The sequence below is a fragment of the Pan troglodytes genome, chromosome 7, assembly GCF_028858775.2.
Source record: "Pan troglodytes isolate AG18354 chromosome 7, NHGRI_mPanTro3-v2.0_pri, whole genome shotgun sequence".
Lineage (NCBI taxonomy): Eukaryota > Metazoa > Chordata > Mammalia > Primates > Hominidae > Pan > Pan troglodytes.
Genome location: NC_072405.2, coordinates 101515096 through 101534461, shown reverse-complemented (window position 1 = coordinate 101534461; position 19366 = coordinate 101515096). Strand labels below are relative to the sequence as shown.

At 36.6% G+C, this 19366-nt stretch overlaps 1 protein-coding gene across 15 annotated transcripts in view; it reads right to left on the bottom strand.

The window, feature by feature from the left end:
- Positions 1 to 19366, bottom strand: part of SLC26A7 (solute carrier family 26 member 7) — a 170131-nt gene that overhangs the window by 103261 nt on the left and 47504 nt on the right. For all 15 annotated transcript variants that reach the window (XR_008536928.1, XM_063816410.1, XM_063816412.1 and 12 more), the window contains one exon: positions 5544 to 5654. Coding sequence is in view for 13 of the 15 variants with exons in the window: in XM_063816410.1 (XP_063672480.1) it covers positions 5544 to 5654 (111 nt within the window). In the remaining 2 variants the exon portion in view is untranslated. The remainder of the gene's footprint in view (positions 1 to 5543; positions 5655 to 19366) is intronic.

Genomic DNA, 19366 nt, shown 5'->3' with positions numbered 1-19366 from the left:
CAAGGTCTGGCTCAAATCCCATATCTAATAAGGATCCATCCCAGATCCTCCCAACTAGGCTTAATCTTTCCACCTTCTGTGGTCTCATAGCAGAGTATATTTTTATTATTGTATAACAACATATCGTGGCCCATAAAATAATTAAACATACCATTTCTGTCTACTGTTGTTAGATAAGGCTTGGTGTTATTTTCCAAGAATTGCCATGGCCTTGCACATTTGTGGGACCATTTTCAGTGTGTTCCCCTCTTCCTGTCAAGAGTTCTGAAGCCTCTCATCTTGGCACAGCATGCCTGAGAATGCAGCCTGGTGAACATGGAAATGCTGATTCTCTCAAAGAGGCGTTGACAAATTTGGGTTATAGAAACAAACTGCAGCAATGTGCAAACATTTGCTCTCATTACTTGAAGATCTTACTTTGCTTCTGGTCATAAGTGAGATTTCATGAAAAGGGCCCTTTCAACATGTAGACAACCCAACACAAACCATGCACAAAGCAGCATAAGGCAAGAGAGACATGAGTCAAACAGAAACAGGTCTCAATGGAAATTCAACACAGCCAATCCTTGGTCTTACTAGATAAGAGAGGCAGTACATGCTATGGATTCAGAAAAACACGATGATTGTAGCCTCCAAAAAACCTGGCCTAAAATCCCAGAACTGTCACCTCAATATTTTTGTCTATAAACAGCATTCCTCACCCAATGGGATTGTTATGAGACTTAAATAATGTAATATAGCACATATCATAGAAGATGACATGTAGTTAACACCTGATAAATGGTAGCTATTCATATAATTTTTAATAAGACTAAAGTCAGAATGCTCTGTTATGGTCTATCATTGTATGTTTTTCTCTGTTCCATAGAGTTGGTGGTACATAAATACAGACAGCAGATTGAATAACATTCTTTTAGTGAGATGTCATTCTCAATAAATCATCAATAAATCATGACCACTGTCCTTATCATAAAGTACTAAATTAAGAGTACATCAAGAAACTAATGTAATATAACTTATTAGAAATGAGATTCTAGCACCCAGGATGGGAAATACCAAGTAGAGAATATTCACCATAGAATCTGGTCTTGATAGGACATATTTCCGAGGGTATATTACAACACGATGCTCGGGAGATCAAATCAGATACTTCTGAGAGTAAAGGAGTTTGTCTTTTGGTGTCTAAATCTCCTAGAGCACAGAGCAAAATGTTTTGTACAAACGCCACTGAACAAATTGACTACAGAATTTTTTAAAAACATATAGATGAGTTAATTTTTTTATTTTAGGCCTGTTTTTCCTGGGATTTGGAGGAAGATGGGAAGGAATCGAACAGTAAAAGAGAAAGCCATCTAAAAGGCCTTGTTAGGGGAACAAAAGGAAGCTTCACCTGCGTGTGAGTCATATTGCAAGAACACCTCCAGAGAGAGGACTTGCCAGCAATGGGTACAGGCATATCCACCATGCCAATGTGGACATGGGAGTACTGCTTCTTTAGCAAGGATAATGCTTTGCTGTTTCTGAGATAATGAAGGCCAATCAAGGGAAGTGGGAATGCCAGTGAATATGTGTGGCTGTTGTGGATGACATTCTATATTATCTATTTATAGGTCTCTTCTTTGTCTTTGTCTCCTCTCTACTAATTCTCTATCTTTGCCTCATTTGCTCAACATTTTACCCTGGTTAGGCTTTCAGCCTATTAGTGGTACCCTTATATACCACTACTTCTACCTGATAGCTCAACAGTACTGTGGGTCACAGGGTCTCATAGGAAGTGAATATGAGCCCTAGAGTTAAATAGACCCAAGTTCGAATCCCAGTTCTACTTAATATGAACCTCTGATCTTGGTCAAGTTACCTAACCTCTCTCAGCTTCCTTATTTGTAAAATGATGATAAAATATCTATTACAAAATTTTGATAGAGAATAAATGAGATTTTATATTTTAAAAAAACACTATCTCAAGTCCTATCATATTATAATCCATCAGTAAATAATTGTTTATTTTTGCTTCTGAAAAGTGCCTTATATAGTCTTCACAATATCCTCTCTAAATTGTTAAACTTTGCTCTTTAAATAAATTTCCCTAATTTAGAGAAAAATTAAGATTATCCAATTGTCTCACATTGGTCCCTACAACAATGCTGTTGCCATTGGATTAATACCCAGGTTTTTTACTGTTGTGTATTTATTCCAATATATGTTCTTTGCAAGCCACAAAAAGTAATCAACTGATTTATTCCTTTTTTAAAAAAAAAAGCCTATTTTAAATTAAAATAAGAAAGTTCACATTGTTGAGCAAAACAGCATGTTTCATGTCTTTATACTCTGATTTTATGAATTGTTTACTTTTAAAGATGCCTCTAACATAATTTATTATTGTATTTAGTAAGTCAGCATTGCATTCCAGCCATCTAAATTGAAGGCAAAATCCCAAATAAAGTAATTTTTCTTCATGAAAGTAACATCAATATCTTAATAATACTGTGGAAGTGGGATGCATATGCATCAAAATTAAATTATTTTAAAGAGAAGTATGTTCTGTATATTAATTTGCAGGAACTTATTGGTGACACTCAGTCCCTATGTCCAAGATTAAAGGAAGGTCAAAACATAATTAGTCTATTTTCCCTGACATATATATGTTGCAAAATAAGGGAAAATTATCTTCTTTTTTTTTTTTTTTTTGAGACAGAGTCTCACACTCTCGCCCAGGCTGGAGTGCAGTGGCGCCATCTCGGCTCACTGCAAGCTCTGCCTCCCGGGTTCACACCATTCTCCCTGCCTCAGCCTCCTGAGTAGCTGGGACTACAGGTGCCCGCCACCACGTCCAGCTAATTTTTTGTATTTTTAGTAGAGACAGGGTTTCACCGTGTTAGCCAGGATGGTCTTGATCTCCTGACCTTGTGATCTGCCTGCTTCGGCCTCCCAAATGGCTGGGACTACAGGTGTGAGCCACCGCACCCAGTCTATCATTTATTTTTTAATGACCCAAAGAATCCTAAATACTGGGATAAAAAACTAATAGGAAGGCCCAGCTGACTGTCTTTGGTGAAGTACAAATGCAGAAATAAAATGTCTCTAGCATTTATTGTGTGGTAGCCCATTCGACTTAACAGAAGGGAAATACATCAAATATTTTGTGTAAGTATGTATTTAAGTATGTTCAAATTGTGTATTTTTGTTTTCTTAAAGCAATTATGGTGTATTGGACAAACTTGTTTTGCCTTTTTCTTTTATCTTGGGTTTAACAGAGAAAATGTTTTTAGAGGTTAGTATTAAAACAACTTTTTTATTGCTAAGGATATGTTTAAATGTTTTGAAAAATGAAAAGAAATCGTTAGGAAATTAGGAAGCAAGATAATTGAAAAATAGGCTTTAATAATTTATAATTAATTATTGTGCTTTTCTCTTTTTTGCATCAATACAAAAGAAAAGCTTACTCTTGAACAGTGAGTTGTAAAGTTAAAAGCTTGTGCTTTAGATTTGGTCGCACCTGGGTTGCAATCCATGCACCTGTGACTTTTAATCTGTGATCTCACAGAAACTTTCTGAATTTTAGTGTTTTCTTTTCACCTGCAATGTAAAGGTAATAATATCTATTTAAAAGGCTTATGCTAGAACAAAATAAAATAACATATGTAAAACTCTTAATAAAGTACCTAATAAATAGAACATCCATGGTTCTCAAACTTAAATATATATACGTACACAAATATGCATAAACATATAAATACATATATATACTATATTACCTACAAATTAAATAAAAACAGAGATCTTATGAAAGTTCTGACTCTAATTCAGTAGGCCTGAGATGGAAATAAAGGCTTTGCACTTTTAACAAGCTCCTACATAATGCTGAACCTGCTGGTTCATGAGCCGCACTTTAGGCAGAAATGTTGTAAGTGATTGATAAGTGTTGTTCCTTTCCTCATAACAAAATTAATTGATTTAAAAAGCCAAATCTACATAAATAAAATGTTATGTTAACAGAAAATATATGTATCAATGTAGTAGGCAGAATTATGACCTCTCAAATATGTTCCCATCCTAATCCCCAGAACCTGTGAGTATGTTATGCTATATGGTAAGAGAGAATTAACATTGCAAATGAAATTAAAGTTGCCAAGCAGCTGATCTTAAAATAAGAAGAGCAGCCTGGATTATCCAGGTGTGCCCAATGTATCACAAGTGTCCTTTAAACATGGAAAATGGAGGCAAAAGATCAGAGTCAAAGAGAATTTGAAGATGCGACACTGCATGTTTACATATCACATGGTTGAAAGGTCCATGAGCCAAAGAATGCAGGAAGCCTCTAGAAACTAGAAAAGTCAAGAAAATGGATTGCCCCTAGAGCCCCCAAGAAAGAAACACAGCCCTGCTGACACCTTAGTTTTAGTCCTGTGAATATCATTTCAGACTTCTGAGCTGCAGAACTGTAGAGTAATACCTTTATCTTGTTTTAAGCACCAAACTTATGGTAATTTGTTACAGCAGCAACAGAAAACTGATACAATCAATAACACAAAATGACCATTGAAGAAATGGTCAAGAAATATTATTACTTAGAGCCTGAGATCATGTAATCCCCAAATAAATAGAAATGTCTCTATAGATATTTTTAGTTAAAATTATTTTATTATTTCCTTAATAGTTAAGACTAAGATACCATTTTTGTAATAATAATAATAGCTAACTTTATTAAATCTTATTATGTAGCAAGTATTAAATTAGGCACTGTATATCAATTATCTAGTTCTCACTATAATCATTAGAATTTGGAAGGTAATTTTGCTATCAAGAAAGCAGCAATGGAGCTTAAAATTTTGCCTAAGACCATGTAAATAGCAAACAACAAATAAGATATGCACCCAGGTTTATCTAATACCAAATCACCCCTCATATTTTATTTGGTAATATAGAGGTAGGTAAGGTTAGAGTTACACCAAATAAAGAGCATTGTATAAACTAGCCTGGAATAAACCTGAAGATCATCATTTAGTCCACATATCAAATACACGTAAAATATTTTTCACTGTTTTTTGAGTAGCTATATTTTATGTAGTCTTACCTCCCAAGTACTTACTTTCTCTCGTTTCATTGTAAATTCAGAACATTTCCCTTCCTTTTTTTTTTTTTCTTGAGACAGAGTCTCGCTCTGTCACTCAGGCTGCAGTGCAGTGGCGCAATTTCAGCTCACTGCAACCTCCACCTCCCAGGTTCAAGCGATTCTCCTGCCTCAGCCTCCCGAGTAGCTGGGACTACAGGCGTGTACTACCACGCCCCATCTCCCTTCTTTTGTGGAATCTTTGCAACTCAAAAATGCAAAGAATCCTTAGCAATTATCTTGCCTACACAGTAATATAGCAATAAACCACAGTGTATATTGACTATCCGATGCATGGAGAGTAAATATCTTCCTCTAATATTTGCTCTGGTTTTCAGCAGTGACATTAACACTGCTAAGGAGATGTAATCAGTAATAATCACTAAGTCTCTTTTGCGAGTAACATTAGAAGCATAAACATAGGAATTATTACCTGTGGCAACATGATGTCCCATTCCAAATATGGCGTAAATTATGGCAGGAAACAGAGACCCATATAAACCAAACACTGGGTGCACAGATGAGAGAACAGCAAAGGCCAATCCTGTGAAGAAGACTAGGGTAATTAAAACCACCTTATAACCCCAAGACACAGTCTGTTACACAAAAGAATAGGTATTGGTTTACTTATAGACAAAATGAATCATACTTTATTCTACTTGCTCAACAACAGTCTAGCATTATTGCCCTAAATAAAAGAAAATTCATGCTTTAGTTCATTTTTATGATTCCAAAAACCATTATTTTTAGACTAATGCTTTTTCCTTTGATTGCAGAGATGTCTACAAAAAACGGTGGTTCAGAGAGTCTTCCTGTTGAATGGTAGGTTGGACAGTAACATTGTAAAATATCTCCAGGCACACTAAAATTTTAGAAGCATTTCACATGTATAATTTTATGTGCACAATAGCATCTGTAAGATAGGCAAGACTAGAAGATTTACCCCTGACAGATGAGAAGCCTGAAATGGAAGGGGAACTAGGGCTGGACAAAAAGGACGCATACTCAACATTGGCTGGTTGGCCAGCTGCACAGCCAGCTTGAGACTGTGTGTCACAGTGGTAGGGCCGATGAATAAACCCATGTGCTTCCCAACTAATGGGACCTTGGCTTATATTTCAGGTACAGTGTCTTAGAGTGGAAAAAGAAATCAACTTTTCTTACTCAAGGAGTAAGAAATAATTCATAACTGTTAATTTTTATTCCTTGTAAAGACTATTGCCTACATAGTTGGTATGATACATGCACATAGAAAATTTTCTTAGACATGTCTGAATGACCACTGGTGGTTTCAACGTGACCAAAATATCTACAAGTAAGGGTTCATAAAATTATCTTGATTGTGGCTGATCCTTGGAACGACAAATTCATTCAAATGTTTCCATTAAATTGGGCATAAAGGACTTTACATGTTACAAAGAGACTTGAGAATGGAGGAGGCATTAGATTCTGGAGTCTCTGAATATGAGGCAGGTAATTATTCACACTATAAAGCCTGGCTGTCTGATTCTAATATCAATAATTTTTACTGTTGAGCTTTTACCATTTTTAAATTAAATGAAATTCCCTTCTTAATAAGCTCCATAGTTATCTTTCAGATATTTTTCAAGCAGTAGAAGCCACTTTTGCTGCATTTAAAATACATGAAAAGTTAACCAATGACCACTCCTTTCTTCTTTTTAAAAACCATCTGGGTTGCTTGTTTGCTGGTAATGTATCCCTACAGTCTGGTGAAAATATGATAAAAGTGATTATAGAAGAGTCAGTGGCAGAGGCTGTTCTAGAATTTCATAAAGGCACGGTGAGAGGTAGAAAGGATGGTGTTAAGGGGCAGGTCTTGAAGCTTCATTAGTATTGGCAGGCTAAATATTTCCCCACCTCTACCAAGAAGCACCTTTTGGCATTTTTAGTGTAAGCAACTTTGTAAAATATACTGTTTACATCAGCCATATGAAAAGCTAGAAAACAACTTTTTCTCATCCATTTTTCAGAATAAGTTACCTGATAAAAGTTATCTATTAAGAGACAGAAATGCACAGTGTTCCTGAGCAAGAAAAAAATGTAGCTCGCACTTTATAAGATCACAGATTGACTAAATCAGTGGTGGAGAAGAAAGGCATATTTAGCAAAAGCTCCTGGATTAATCATATGGACACAACATTCTGATAAATGTGGTCAATACTGACAGGATCAAAATTGTTCAGAGGTAGACCCATTTGGCTGCTCTGCTTGCAACAGGCAAACGTAACATAAAGCTGGAAGCAGCTGGACCCTCTTATCTTACCATGTGAATAGCGTGAATAGCTACCTCCTGCTTATCTGTCTGCCTTATTACAATAACAGTCATCTCTCTCTGTGTTTATCCCAAATAAAATCTATAACAAACTTAGTTTAAAAACTGGATTTTCCCAGATCTCATGTTCCTATCAAATTAAAGTGGGAATAATCAAGTAAAATATATTTAATTTTTCAACGGTCTCTAGACCTGTAAATTAAATACAAAATATCATGTCAGGAGATTCTTCTACAACAATCTCCAAGACCAGAAATCAGGTAGACATTTCCTTTATCTCATATTACACTGATATTGAAATTTTACTTTAAACAACAATATCATTCGCCCTCAATGGAAACCCATTTCTCTCTTAATGTGGCAATGAACAATGGCCAAAACACAGGAGGAATGAACTAATTCAGATATACAGTACTGTAAAACATCAAGTATCCTTTCCACAAATAAGAACTACAAGGCTCAAGACCAGCCCCCACACACATACCTCAAAAAAAGGAGAGACAGCTGGATAAAGTTTCCTTTTTCTGATTCATTTATTATTCTGGTTCATAATATAAACCGGTTACATAGTCTCATACATGTGCATGTGCACACACATACACACACATTCACACAAGCTAAAATATGTTAAGTCCCCCCAAAATAGTGAATATCTTAATAAGTCGCTAACCAATTAGCAGAATTATCTCTACTTTCTCTGTAATAAAACATGGCTTTCAATTCAAATAAGAGCAAAATTACAACTCTCTAATGCTATTGTTTTGGGGAAAAATATTGCAAATGCCGACAGATACTTATGTAACTTAATCTAATTTAGATAAGAGCAAAAGCAACAAAAACAAAAGTATCAAGGAATAGACACAGTGTTAGGCTAATGGGTCTCAAAAGAGGATGGCTGAGGGGATGGATGAAATCTTTACATGGCTGATTATTTTTAGAGGGACAATTATTTAATGGTAATGTAAGGCTGATACAGCCACAAAAGAATGGTCACGAGAAGACTTTGAAAAATGAAATTTTTAAGAAAACATGCTTTGTAGGTATGATAATGGTTACAGGAGAAGAAATTCTAGATTCCCATATCAAAATCACCAATAGTCTCAGGGTTTGTGAACACTACCAACCTTTCGAGAAGCCCTTAGTGTGAAACTGAACATTTGCCACCAGTATGCCTTGTCCCTCCAACCCACGCTGTGCTGAGATTGGCTTCCCTAGGCACAGTGCCTGACCCCAGACCAAGAAGGGCCATGAAAGCAGGTAAGTAGCTCAATCTCTGGCTCTGCTCCTATTATAATCTTTTGGCTGAGATCACTAGAAAGTGACTCAATCACTAGTGATGAGAAAGTGAACTATTTATCACAGAGAAGATTTATATATTAAAATTCAGATTTTTATTTCAGTTTCAGACTAGTTTATTTAGATTTACATGACATTATAGCAAGTATTCAGAAAACCAAAGAAACACATGGAGTTTAGAAATTGAGTAATGTATCTGAAGTTAGAAATTGGTGCTACAATTACACATAGAAAACCCCTCTGTTAGATACTCTATGTTTTGTTGGCCTAGCAGCCTTACCTTTTTATTGTAAGATCAGACAGCTAGGACTTAGAAGCACTAGTTTTGTTCCTCTCAGATATGAATACAAGACCAACAATATTTTATAGACTATAGCCATTGGTTATGGAGCTTCAAATATGACCCAGAAAACTAGAGCTAACACAATTCAAAGGAGCAGCTATTACAGTAGAATTTACTGCCCCAGAAATGTCTATCATCTTCATAAAGCACTTCTTTATGCTTTATGGGTTGAATTGTGTTCCCCTAAAATTTATATGTTGAACTCCTAACCCTGAGTACCTCAGAATGTGATCTTACTTGGAAAAAGGTCATATCTTACATAGTTAGTTAAGATGAGCTCATCGTGGAATAGGGTAGGACCCTAATGCAATATGACTGGTGTCCTTATAAAAGAAGACCTTGTGAAGAGACATGCAAGCACACAGGAAGAACATCATGTGACAATGAAGGCATGTGAACACCATGTGAAGATGAAGGCATGTGAACACCATGTGAAGATGAAGGCATGTGAACACCATGTGAAGATGAAGGCATGTGAAAACACATGTGATGATGAAGGCATGTGAATGCCACATGAAGATGAAGGCGTGTGAACGCCACATGACGATGAAGGCATGTGAACACCACATGACAAGGAAGTCGTGCGAATGCCACGTGAAAATGAAGGCGTGTGAACATCATGTGAAGATTGAAGTGCTGTTTCCAGATGCAAAAGAATGTCAAAGCTTGCCAGCAAACCACCAGAAGCTAGAGAAGAGGCATGGAACAGATTCTCCCATCATGGCCTTCGGAAGAAACCAAACCTGTCACACCTTAATTTTGGGCTTCTAGCCTCAAGAATAAATTCCTGTGGTGTAAGCCACCCTGTTTGGTACTTTATTATGGTCACCCTACACAACTAATTCAGGTGACAATTTTTAGAGGGAGACAGAAAGTAAGAGGTCACTTGATGCTGGAGAGTTCAACCTCACTTTCTGCACAGGATCAAATCAATTGTGCTTAATAAGTATTAAATAATATTACAACCTTTGTACTTCTAATTCATAATCCCCAAATCTCTATAATATCATTTAAATTTTGTATTAGGAATCATAAAAGTAGCACCAATGAAATTTAGTTTCCAAAGAAGGTTATGAGGTTATGTTGCTAAATGTAAAGATAGTCTTTTAAGGAACTGCTTGCTTAATACTCAGATGTAAGAGTTAAAGTTTCATCCAATCTCTGCTATACATGGTACCAACACTAGAAATTGTGTTAGCAGGATTCTCAAGGCAATATTCTCAGGGCTCAATATCTGTAACTTTTAGGAGATGAAGCCTGTTCAATGTCTAAAAACAAATGTGAATAAAGATAGGCCAATCATATTTGGAACTGTGGTTAGTCTTTTAAAGCTTTGTAGAATTAAGTTTCCACAAAAAGAAACACAATTTAATTGTCTCCTTAGTCTCTCCAATCTCTGGTGCACAAGAAAGAAAATATTTGCAAAATATCAAGATGACTGACTAGGCTGACTAGCTCAGGTAAAACCCTAAAGGCTCCTGGCCTATACTCCCAGCCTGCTTCTAACCAGAGTTGCTGTTAGGGTATTCACCACATTTTTGGGGAATAAGAACACAGTGCCTCTTCCCAGATGATCTAACCCACCTTATTTGTGACCAATGACAGAGAAATTACCACTCAGAAAAACAATTATAAATTTCCGCTATCTTCTACAAAAATAGAAAACTAAATATCTTCTACAAAAACGGAAAACTTTTAGTTTGGCTAGTTTCTATCTATATGTATATATCTATATATGTATATACATATATTTCTCAAAATCATGTTAAAGTACTGTATTCATTTTTTTTAAGTTGCCAAACCAAAACCAAGCAATGCTTTTCAGTTAGTTCTAAATATTGGGCTCACAGATGGATTACTGCATTTGGCAATGGTAGAAAAGGAACTCTAGGATTTGAGAAATTTATTTTAAAAGCAAAGCCAAAATTCTTGTCCTAATAAGTCTTATCACTCAACAATTCATAGTATTATCCAACTAACACCCCCTCAGTAAAGATATTTCATATGAATAAAAGCCAGCCAATGACAAAAGCTTAAGTATTTCTTCTAAGTACCTGAGAGTTGGGAGTGGAGATGGCAGAGTGATGTCGTGAATATTGAGCTTCAGAGTTATTTTTGCTTGCATTTAAAAACTTAAGCCTAGAATGGCTAAGGAGAGAAGCACTTTAAAGTTCTCATCCCAAAGAATAAAGGCTAAGTACCAATAATTTCCATGAGAGAAAGAGTAAGAGTTATGAATTTGGAGAAAATACCAACAAGAAGACCGAAAGAAAAGAAATGAAAGATTCAATCCTGTGCTACATTCTTTGATCACCCAGTTAAGGTCCTGATGAGTAGCCTTTTCAATGAAAATGAAAGGACATCTTTTATGAACAAGAGGAATGGAAAAGAAGGTGAACCTGAGGCACTTTTCTAGGTAACAATTAGAAAATAGGAATAGCTACCTCAGGAAACATGAAGGTGTCGTACAAATTCTGTTCTCCCTCTCCCTATTCCTCTCTCCCTTCCCCATCTTTCACTTCCCCCCTCTCTCCCCTCCTGGACTTCTCCCCTTCTCTTTCTGTATTTTTAAGTTTATCTCATATATTCTCTGGCTCTGAAAAAGATGGTGGAAATATCTTGAATCCCTTAACACTAGGAGAGTGGAAAGATAAAAATCTTGAGTCAGATACCCTTCTTCTAAAAGTCGAGTTTTCCTTACACAAAAGTTCTAGAATGTTTTTAGCTCACATTTATGGTTTCATGGAAACATGAATGATTTTTTTAAATTTTTTGCTACTAAAAATAACTAAACAATAAAGGGGGAATTAATGACTGGATCCCAGTTAGTCTTACAAAAAGGAGAAATGCTTACTCTGAGTGCTGAATGAGGAGTAACAGATGAACAAAAAAGCATGAAGAGTAGATGCCTGAGGAGGAGACAAATTTAGGTAGAAGAAATGTGTTCAAAGGCACAGCATTCTGAAAATGTTTGCTTAGCTCACCTGGAATGTAAAGCTATTTGGTATGCTCAGCAAAAAGGACACATGTGACAAAGTGCCAGGTGATGAAATTAGATGGTAAAGAGTCTTCAGTATTAAGTGGTAAGAACTTACCTGAGATTCAGGGTGATAGGACCTGGAAACTACGAGACCTTCTGTTTCCCTCAACTTCCTCTGTGTTGTAAGACAACAATCAGGTTAGAATTGGCAGGGCTAGGAAGGAGCATCTGAAGTCAAAGTTGATGCCACAATCACAAGTGCTTAGCTGCATTCTCTTTGGTGCCAGAGGAAATCCAACAGACCTAATGACAGAGGAAAGAGCTTGCACCTCCTCAAGCTCAGCAAAAACTAGGATTTTGCCATTGATTAGGGAGAAAGGAGGAGGATTTTGGCCAGCAGAAGCATACAAGTTTCCTCAGAGAACTGCTGTCTCATCGGCCTGCTGTTGCCTGGGAGGGGTCGTTCCATCCTGTGGCTCTAGAGAAGAACTGCAGCAACACGTTGAAATTCCGTAGTCAGAGAAGCCTTCTACTCAATCCTAGAAATGTCTTCTCAAACCTCAGCTGACTGGCCTCTACCTACAAAGACAGAATCTGCCTTCCCTTGAACAGCTTCTTGTTCATTCCTGCTTGAGAGAGCCTAATGGCCAGGTTGATGTAGGTGCTGAGAGAACACATACCCTGATTAGAACTAACTTAAGTGGTTAGTTCTATTTTGGTTCTCAAAATAACCAAAGGGAGTAGATCAAACTGAATCTAACAGTGAGTACACCTGAATGAAAAATGATGGCCTCAGTTAGCTGAGAAGCTGAAAAAAGTAATCATGTGCAAATTTTACCTCAATAAGTGTGACTAAAAAATAAGAACTCCCAAAGAGATATCAGCTAGCAAATACCAACAAAAGATGTACAACTTTCCAATGTAAAACATCAATAAACAGCTGAAAAGGTATGCTTAAGATTCTGAAAAGCAAAATACTACTATCATTGTGGCCAGAGAGATGCAGTCTCTAATTAGGCCAGAGTCACTTCCTATCCCTCATGGCAGATAATGTTGGCTTATAGGAACCAATGGCCCGAGAGTGGGAGGCAGATGATTCTCCAAGGTACCAGAAGAAGAAAGAAAACATGTGGGTAAGAAACACCTCCACATACATATATACCTTGATCCAGTGGCTTGGGAAACTTTCACATCCTGTAAGAATGCATACCTAATATTGTGAATTTAAAACAGTTTATGTACTGGTTGAACATGAAAATACAGGCAGACTTTTGTATTTGCCAGCAATTGGTTCCAGGACACCCCGGGATACCAAAATCTGCAGATTTTCAAGTCATTTATAGAAAATGGCATAGTATATCCAGCCCTCCATATTCCGGGGTTTTGATGCTTCTGGATATGGAGGGCTGATTGTAATTTCAATGCCTGTATCAATATAAAGATCATTAGACACACTTCTGCACAATTGTACTATGGAATATTATACAGCTCTTTAAGAGACTAAGAACTACACCCTTTAACTGGGAGACATGATCATTATATGTGGTTACACACGAAAAACAAGTCTCAGACTTATGTTTTGTATGATACTCTTATGTAAAAATCCAAAAAGAGGGCTACTGGTGTTTTTTTATATATCTTTGAATCTTTATCACTTTGTACAATGAGTTCATAAAACCTATGCAATTTAAACAGTTTTGATTAAGACTTTTTAAAGCAATCTGAACATTATCCTGAATTTTAAGGAGGCCATTAGGAAATTTTTTTCTAATGGGAGAAATTGTGATGAGGTTTACTTTTAGGTGATAACTACAGAAGTTATACAGAAGAAAAACAAAATTGACAGAAAGAGCAGTTAGGAAACTACCACAGATATCCAGGTTGTGGCAGTGAAGAAAGGGACAGCATTTCCCAAAGAAATATAGCTCATCATATATAAACAGGTGTTACACATACATATTTTAAAAACTAATCAGTTTCACTGCCTGAGGCTTGAGCACAGAACATTTTGTTTTGGAATACACCACAGGGCCAAAGGTGGCTGACTGGATCCAAAGTACTGAATTAGTCATGTGAAAAGACTGATCAGATGAAAAGACGGAAAAATAAACCAATAGGAATTGCCAGATGCAGAGAAAAAAAAAAAGTAGGGGAAAAGAGCACAAAGGAAGCCATGGCCAAGAATCTGTGGTAATTCCACTGAAATGGCACTCCTGGCAAATAATAGAAATGTCCTTTTGACTTTGACAAGAGAGAGACCACTGGTGGCCTTGGAAAGAGGGCTTCCTGGGGAATAGAGCATGAGGGGAACAAGGAGGAGCAAATGGATCTTGGTGGAAGCAGAAGAGGCAGACAATATGAATTCATCTTTGGAAAGTACCGTTCAGAAGAGGAGAGAAAGGCTTGGTGCTAAATGGGAACATGAGATCAAGAAAAGTTGAGTTTGTTTTCTTACAAATTTTGAGATACGAGAAACTTGAGCCAAGAGACAGATCCAGGTTTTGTAAGTCCTAAATCTTACATATGTTGGGAGGCTTCCCACAGGAAAGATAAAATTGCACATAGAATTAGTTACCTTCCACATAAAAGGTGAAACTATAAAACAACTGGAAGAAAATATTGTGGAAAAGCTCCATGACATAGGTCTGGGCTCTGATTTATTTTTTACATGATGCCAAAAATCATAGGCAACAAAAGAAAAAATAGACTAATGGGATTACATCAAACTAAAAAGCTTCTGCACAGCAAAGGAAAAGAGTGAAGAGACAACCTACAGAATGGGGATAAAATATTTGCCAACCATACATCGAATGAGAGGTTAATATCCAAAATATGTAAGGAACTCAAACAACTCAAGAGCAAGAAAATAAGTAACCTGATTTTTTTAAATGGGCAAAGGACATGAATAGAAGTTTCTCAGAAGAAGACATACAAAGGACCAATAGGTATATTAAAATAAAAAATACACGGCTGGGCGCGGTGGCTCACGCCTGTAATTCCAGCACTTTGGGAGGCCGAGGCGGGTGCACACGAGGTCAGGAGATTGAGACCATCCTGGCTAACACAGTGAAACCCCGTCTCTACTAAAAATACAAAAAATTAGCTGGGCGTGGTGGTGGAAGCCTGTAGTCCCAGCTACTAGGGAGGCTGAGGCAGGAGAATGGCGTGAACCCGGGAGGCGGAGCTTGCAGTGAGCCGAGACCACACCACTGCAGTCCAGCCTGGGCAACAGCAAGATTCCGTCTCAAAAAAATAAAATAAAATAAAATACACAACAACACTAATCATTAGGGAAATACAAATTAAAACCACAATGTGATATAGCCTCACCTCCGTTAGAATGACTATTACCAAAAAGACAAAAGATAAGTGTTGATGAGGATATGAAGAAAAGGAAAGCCATGTATGCTGTTGGTGGTAATGTAAATTAGTATAGTCATTATGGAAAACAGTACGGAGGTTCCCCAAAAAATTAAACATAGAACTTCCATATGAATCAGCAATTCCACTACTGGGCATATATCCAAAGAAAATGAAATCAGTATATCGAAAAGATACCTGCACTCCCACATTCATTGCAGCACTATTCACAATAGCCAAGATAGGGAATCAACTTAAGTGTCCATCAAAGGAAAACTGGATTTCTTAAAATGTGATACATATATATATATATATATATATATATATATATATATATACACACATACACACACATACTATGAAATACTGTTCAGCCTTAAAATAAGGGGATCCTATCATTTGTGACATTGTACATGAATCTGAAGGACATATTAAATGACATAAGCTAGGCACAGAAAGACAATTACTACCTAATCTTACTTACACAGGGAATCTAAAGAAGCTTAACTAATAGAAAGAGTGAAATGATAGTTACCAGAAGCTAAGGTGGGTCGGGATTTGGAGGAGAATTGGAGATATGTTGGTCAAAAGGCAAAAAATTCCAGTTAGGAGAAATAAGTTCAAAAGACCTATTGTACACTATGATGACTATAGTTAATAACAATATATTGCATACTTGAAAATTGCTAAGAGAATAGATTTTAAGTGTTCTTACAACAAAAAAAGTGTGAGGTAATGCATATGTTAATTAGCTTGATTTAGCCATTTCATACTGCATACATATATCAAAACATCATGTTGTACTTCATAAGCATATACAGTTTTTGTTAATTAAAAAAAGGCAAATATTTATTTAGAATGAGAAATCACACCAAATTATAAATTGTAAGAAGCTGACAAATTCCATGATCCAGAAAAAAATAACGTCTTTGCATTAATTTCATGATAAACTTCTATAATACTTTTACTCTATGATACCTCTGTATACATATATAGTATATACTTCTATATATTATGATTTTAGGCTGTATAGTCTTTGAACACTTCTACATATGACAATGATTTGTGTAACATTTTCTATAGAGAGCATAGAAGGATAATTTTGGATTTTCTCTTGTATGTCAGACATCTCTTATGCATCAATTCAGATGTTCTTGGCCTCACCTGTCTCTTGCAGCTCTGCAAGAGCTCTGTCTGACTTCCTGTGATGCAATCTGACAGGTCCTTTTTTTTTTCTGGAGCCGTGGGGCTTCCCTGTTGACACCTGCTCTGGGATTCTGTTAATGCCCACTCATACATGCCAACTCAGAGGAGCACCCAAGGAATAAAACTTTGACCAATAAGAGAGTGAGCTAGAGAATAAATATTTCCACTTCCCCCCTCCCCCTGCCACTGAAAGATGGTCTAGAAGTGACATTGATAGCTTTGCAGGGGGCATGGTCCCAACGATATGGCAGTCAGCCACTCTTGAAGGTAGTCAGCTCTGTAACAAGCATCCTCTCATCTCTCTCTCCTAGTCTCTAGCTCCTGCCCTCTTGGTTTACACTCCCTAATGATATATGGTAGTAGCACATAAATCCTGACTCAGTCACTAATTTGGGGGGGAATAAGCCTAAGATAGCATTGTTTATTTAAGTTTGTTTTTTAATATTGATACATTAAAATATTTTATTTTAGCTTTGTACCAAGTTAATAATATGTGAAGTTTAAACTATAAAATTGAAAAAGCCTCCATTAAAATTCTTGATAGCTGTAAAGTTTTAGGGAATTTTAAGTTTTCTTATACAGAAACATAAATATTTGAATTGCAGACATTAACAAGTTTATTGATAATGTTCTGGTTATAGGGCCATATTATGAGTTCTATTTTATGTCCATCAATGTCAGTATTTTGTGGCAACTTTCTCTTAGCCAGATTGTAAACATATTGCAGCCACTTTGATGCCACTGGACATAAGATGTGTGACCCAAATGAGGTTGAGTTGGGAAGAGACATTGTTCTCAATTTATGTTAAAATATCTTACTTTTAAAATTTTACAAAAATATATGAGCATGAAAAAATATTGACTTTGAAAGGAGCATATGCAAATGGGGATGCAGTATTGAACAGGGCAGATAATGAGCATACAAATAGCAGTTTTATGCACGAATTACCAAAGGCAGTGGGAGAATGATTAGCCTCCACTTGAGAGAGATGTTCAGGAGATAATGCCTTTGTATAAGAGAGCCAGGTTTTAAGAAAGGCAAACAGGTAGAGAGAATATTTTGTGAACATTTTGAAAGTGTGCAGTTTATTCCCAAAGAAAGAGGGGTTCCTGAGGGTGCATTAGTAAAGGCTGGCAATGAAGAAATCACTGGAAGTTCAAGCCAGGGAGAAGGACACACATCTCAGTATTCGAAGGAAAGCAAGGGAAAAGAGGGCTCATTGAGAAAGGACTTGAGGCCATGTCAAGAATTCCAAAGATGACAGGAACCAGAGGCATGTATGTGTGTTGAAACACAAATATACATGAAATATACCATTTCTTTGTTTCTTCTTACCATTTTTACTTCAGACTCTGAGACCCCCAGGTTAGGAAGAGAAAGTGACAGCAACAGTGGTTTCTGGTTTTCTGGGTCTCAATGTTAAATGGAATAAAACAAAAAGTTTCTGTGATATGGAAGGAAGCAGGTGATAAGATGAAGTGCATTTTAAAAAATCAGCAGTTTATGGCTTTGTCTGAGATTGCTGGCCAAGGAATTTTTTCTGCTTCAGCAAATTTTAACCCAAGTAGAAAGAGGGACAGTCCAGTGTGAATCCTGATGAGAGTCCCAACATAGCTTCTAACCCCCATAAAACCCAATTATTACAGGAAGGAAATGGGAATGGTCAGTTCAGGTCCAGTTCAGCACAGAAAGAAGAAATAATCTTGGCTACAAGGGGGCTTGATTTGGAGAAGAATTTTGATGAACACCATCTCCTACTCCTATATCTGCTAGAATTTTCATTGTAGTTATATTTAATGGAATCCAGGATTTGTAAACAAAAATGAGGCTCATAGCGCCATACTAAAAATCAATGACTTCTTTGAAAAGTAAAAAAAGTCAAATGAAGGCAAGATAATAGTAATAATAAAATAATATACAAATGCAAGTTAGTAGTGAATTTGTTTTCTTAAACTTGATTTTGAAATTCTATGAATTATTTTTTCAAGATCACTAATAAAAAATGGCATGTCTTTCTTTTTATGATTTCTATCTTTTGATATTTTAGTAGAAGAGATGTTACTTAGCTATATTCAAAATTTTAGAAAAAAAAAGAAGTAATCCCTTGGCCATAAAGTGACAGAATTATGTAAGTAAACATCACACCATGCATGTGGGATGATATCACTTTTCAGATTGTGATTGTTTAATTAATTCAAAAATTTATTATATACAGCCATCATGCTCTGAAAGTGTTAATTTACTACTTAAAGATAATCCAGTTATTTTCAGAGAGGATTAGTTAGCTCACTGGCTTCAAGAGGATAAGTGTGCAATAGCAAACATTAAGGCCCACATGAAAATGTGGAAATACCAAGCAAGGGAAAAGGCACACAACGCTAATCCCTGACTCTAAGCAAGACTGAGAGGCGATTGTCTGGTCAGACCAGTGCATACAGTCATGGTCCAGACCAGCACTCCCTTCTCACACAATTTACCCTTAGAGGAGGAAGTGGCTTGGACACCCGATATCATACCAAAGCAGTAATGATGTTTCTCTTTGCACAGTGCCATTCCCCAGCAATTCCCCCAAAGTTTATGCACAATAAGCTAAAAGAGAAGGATCATGGATCCACATGTATCATGTAAGGATGCAAAACGTCATTAAAATATTCTTTTAGGCCAGGCATGATGGCTCACAACCATAGTCCCAGCTCTTGAGAGACCAAGGAGGGTGGATCACTTGAGCCCAGGTTTTCAAGACCAGCCTGAGAAATACAGTGAGACCCTGTCTCCAT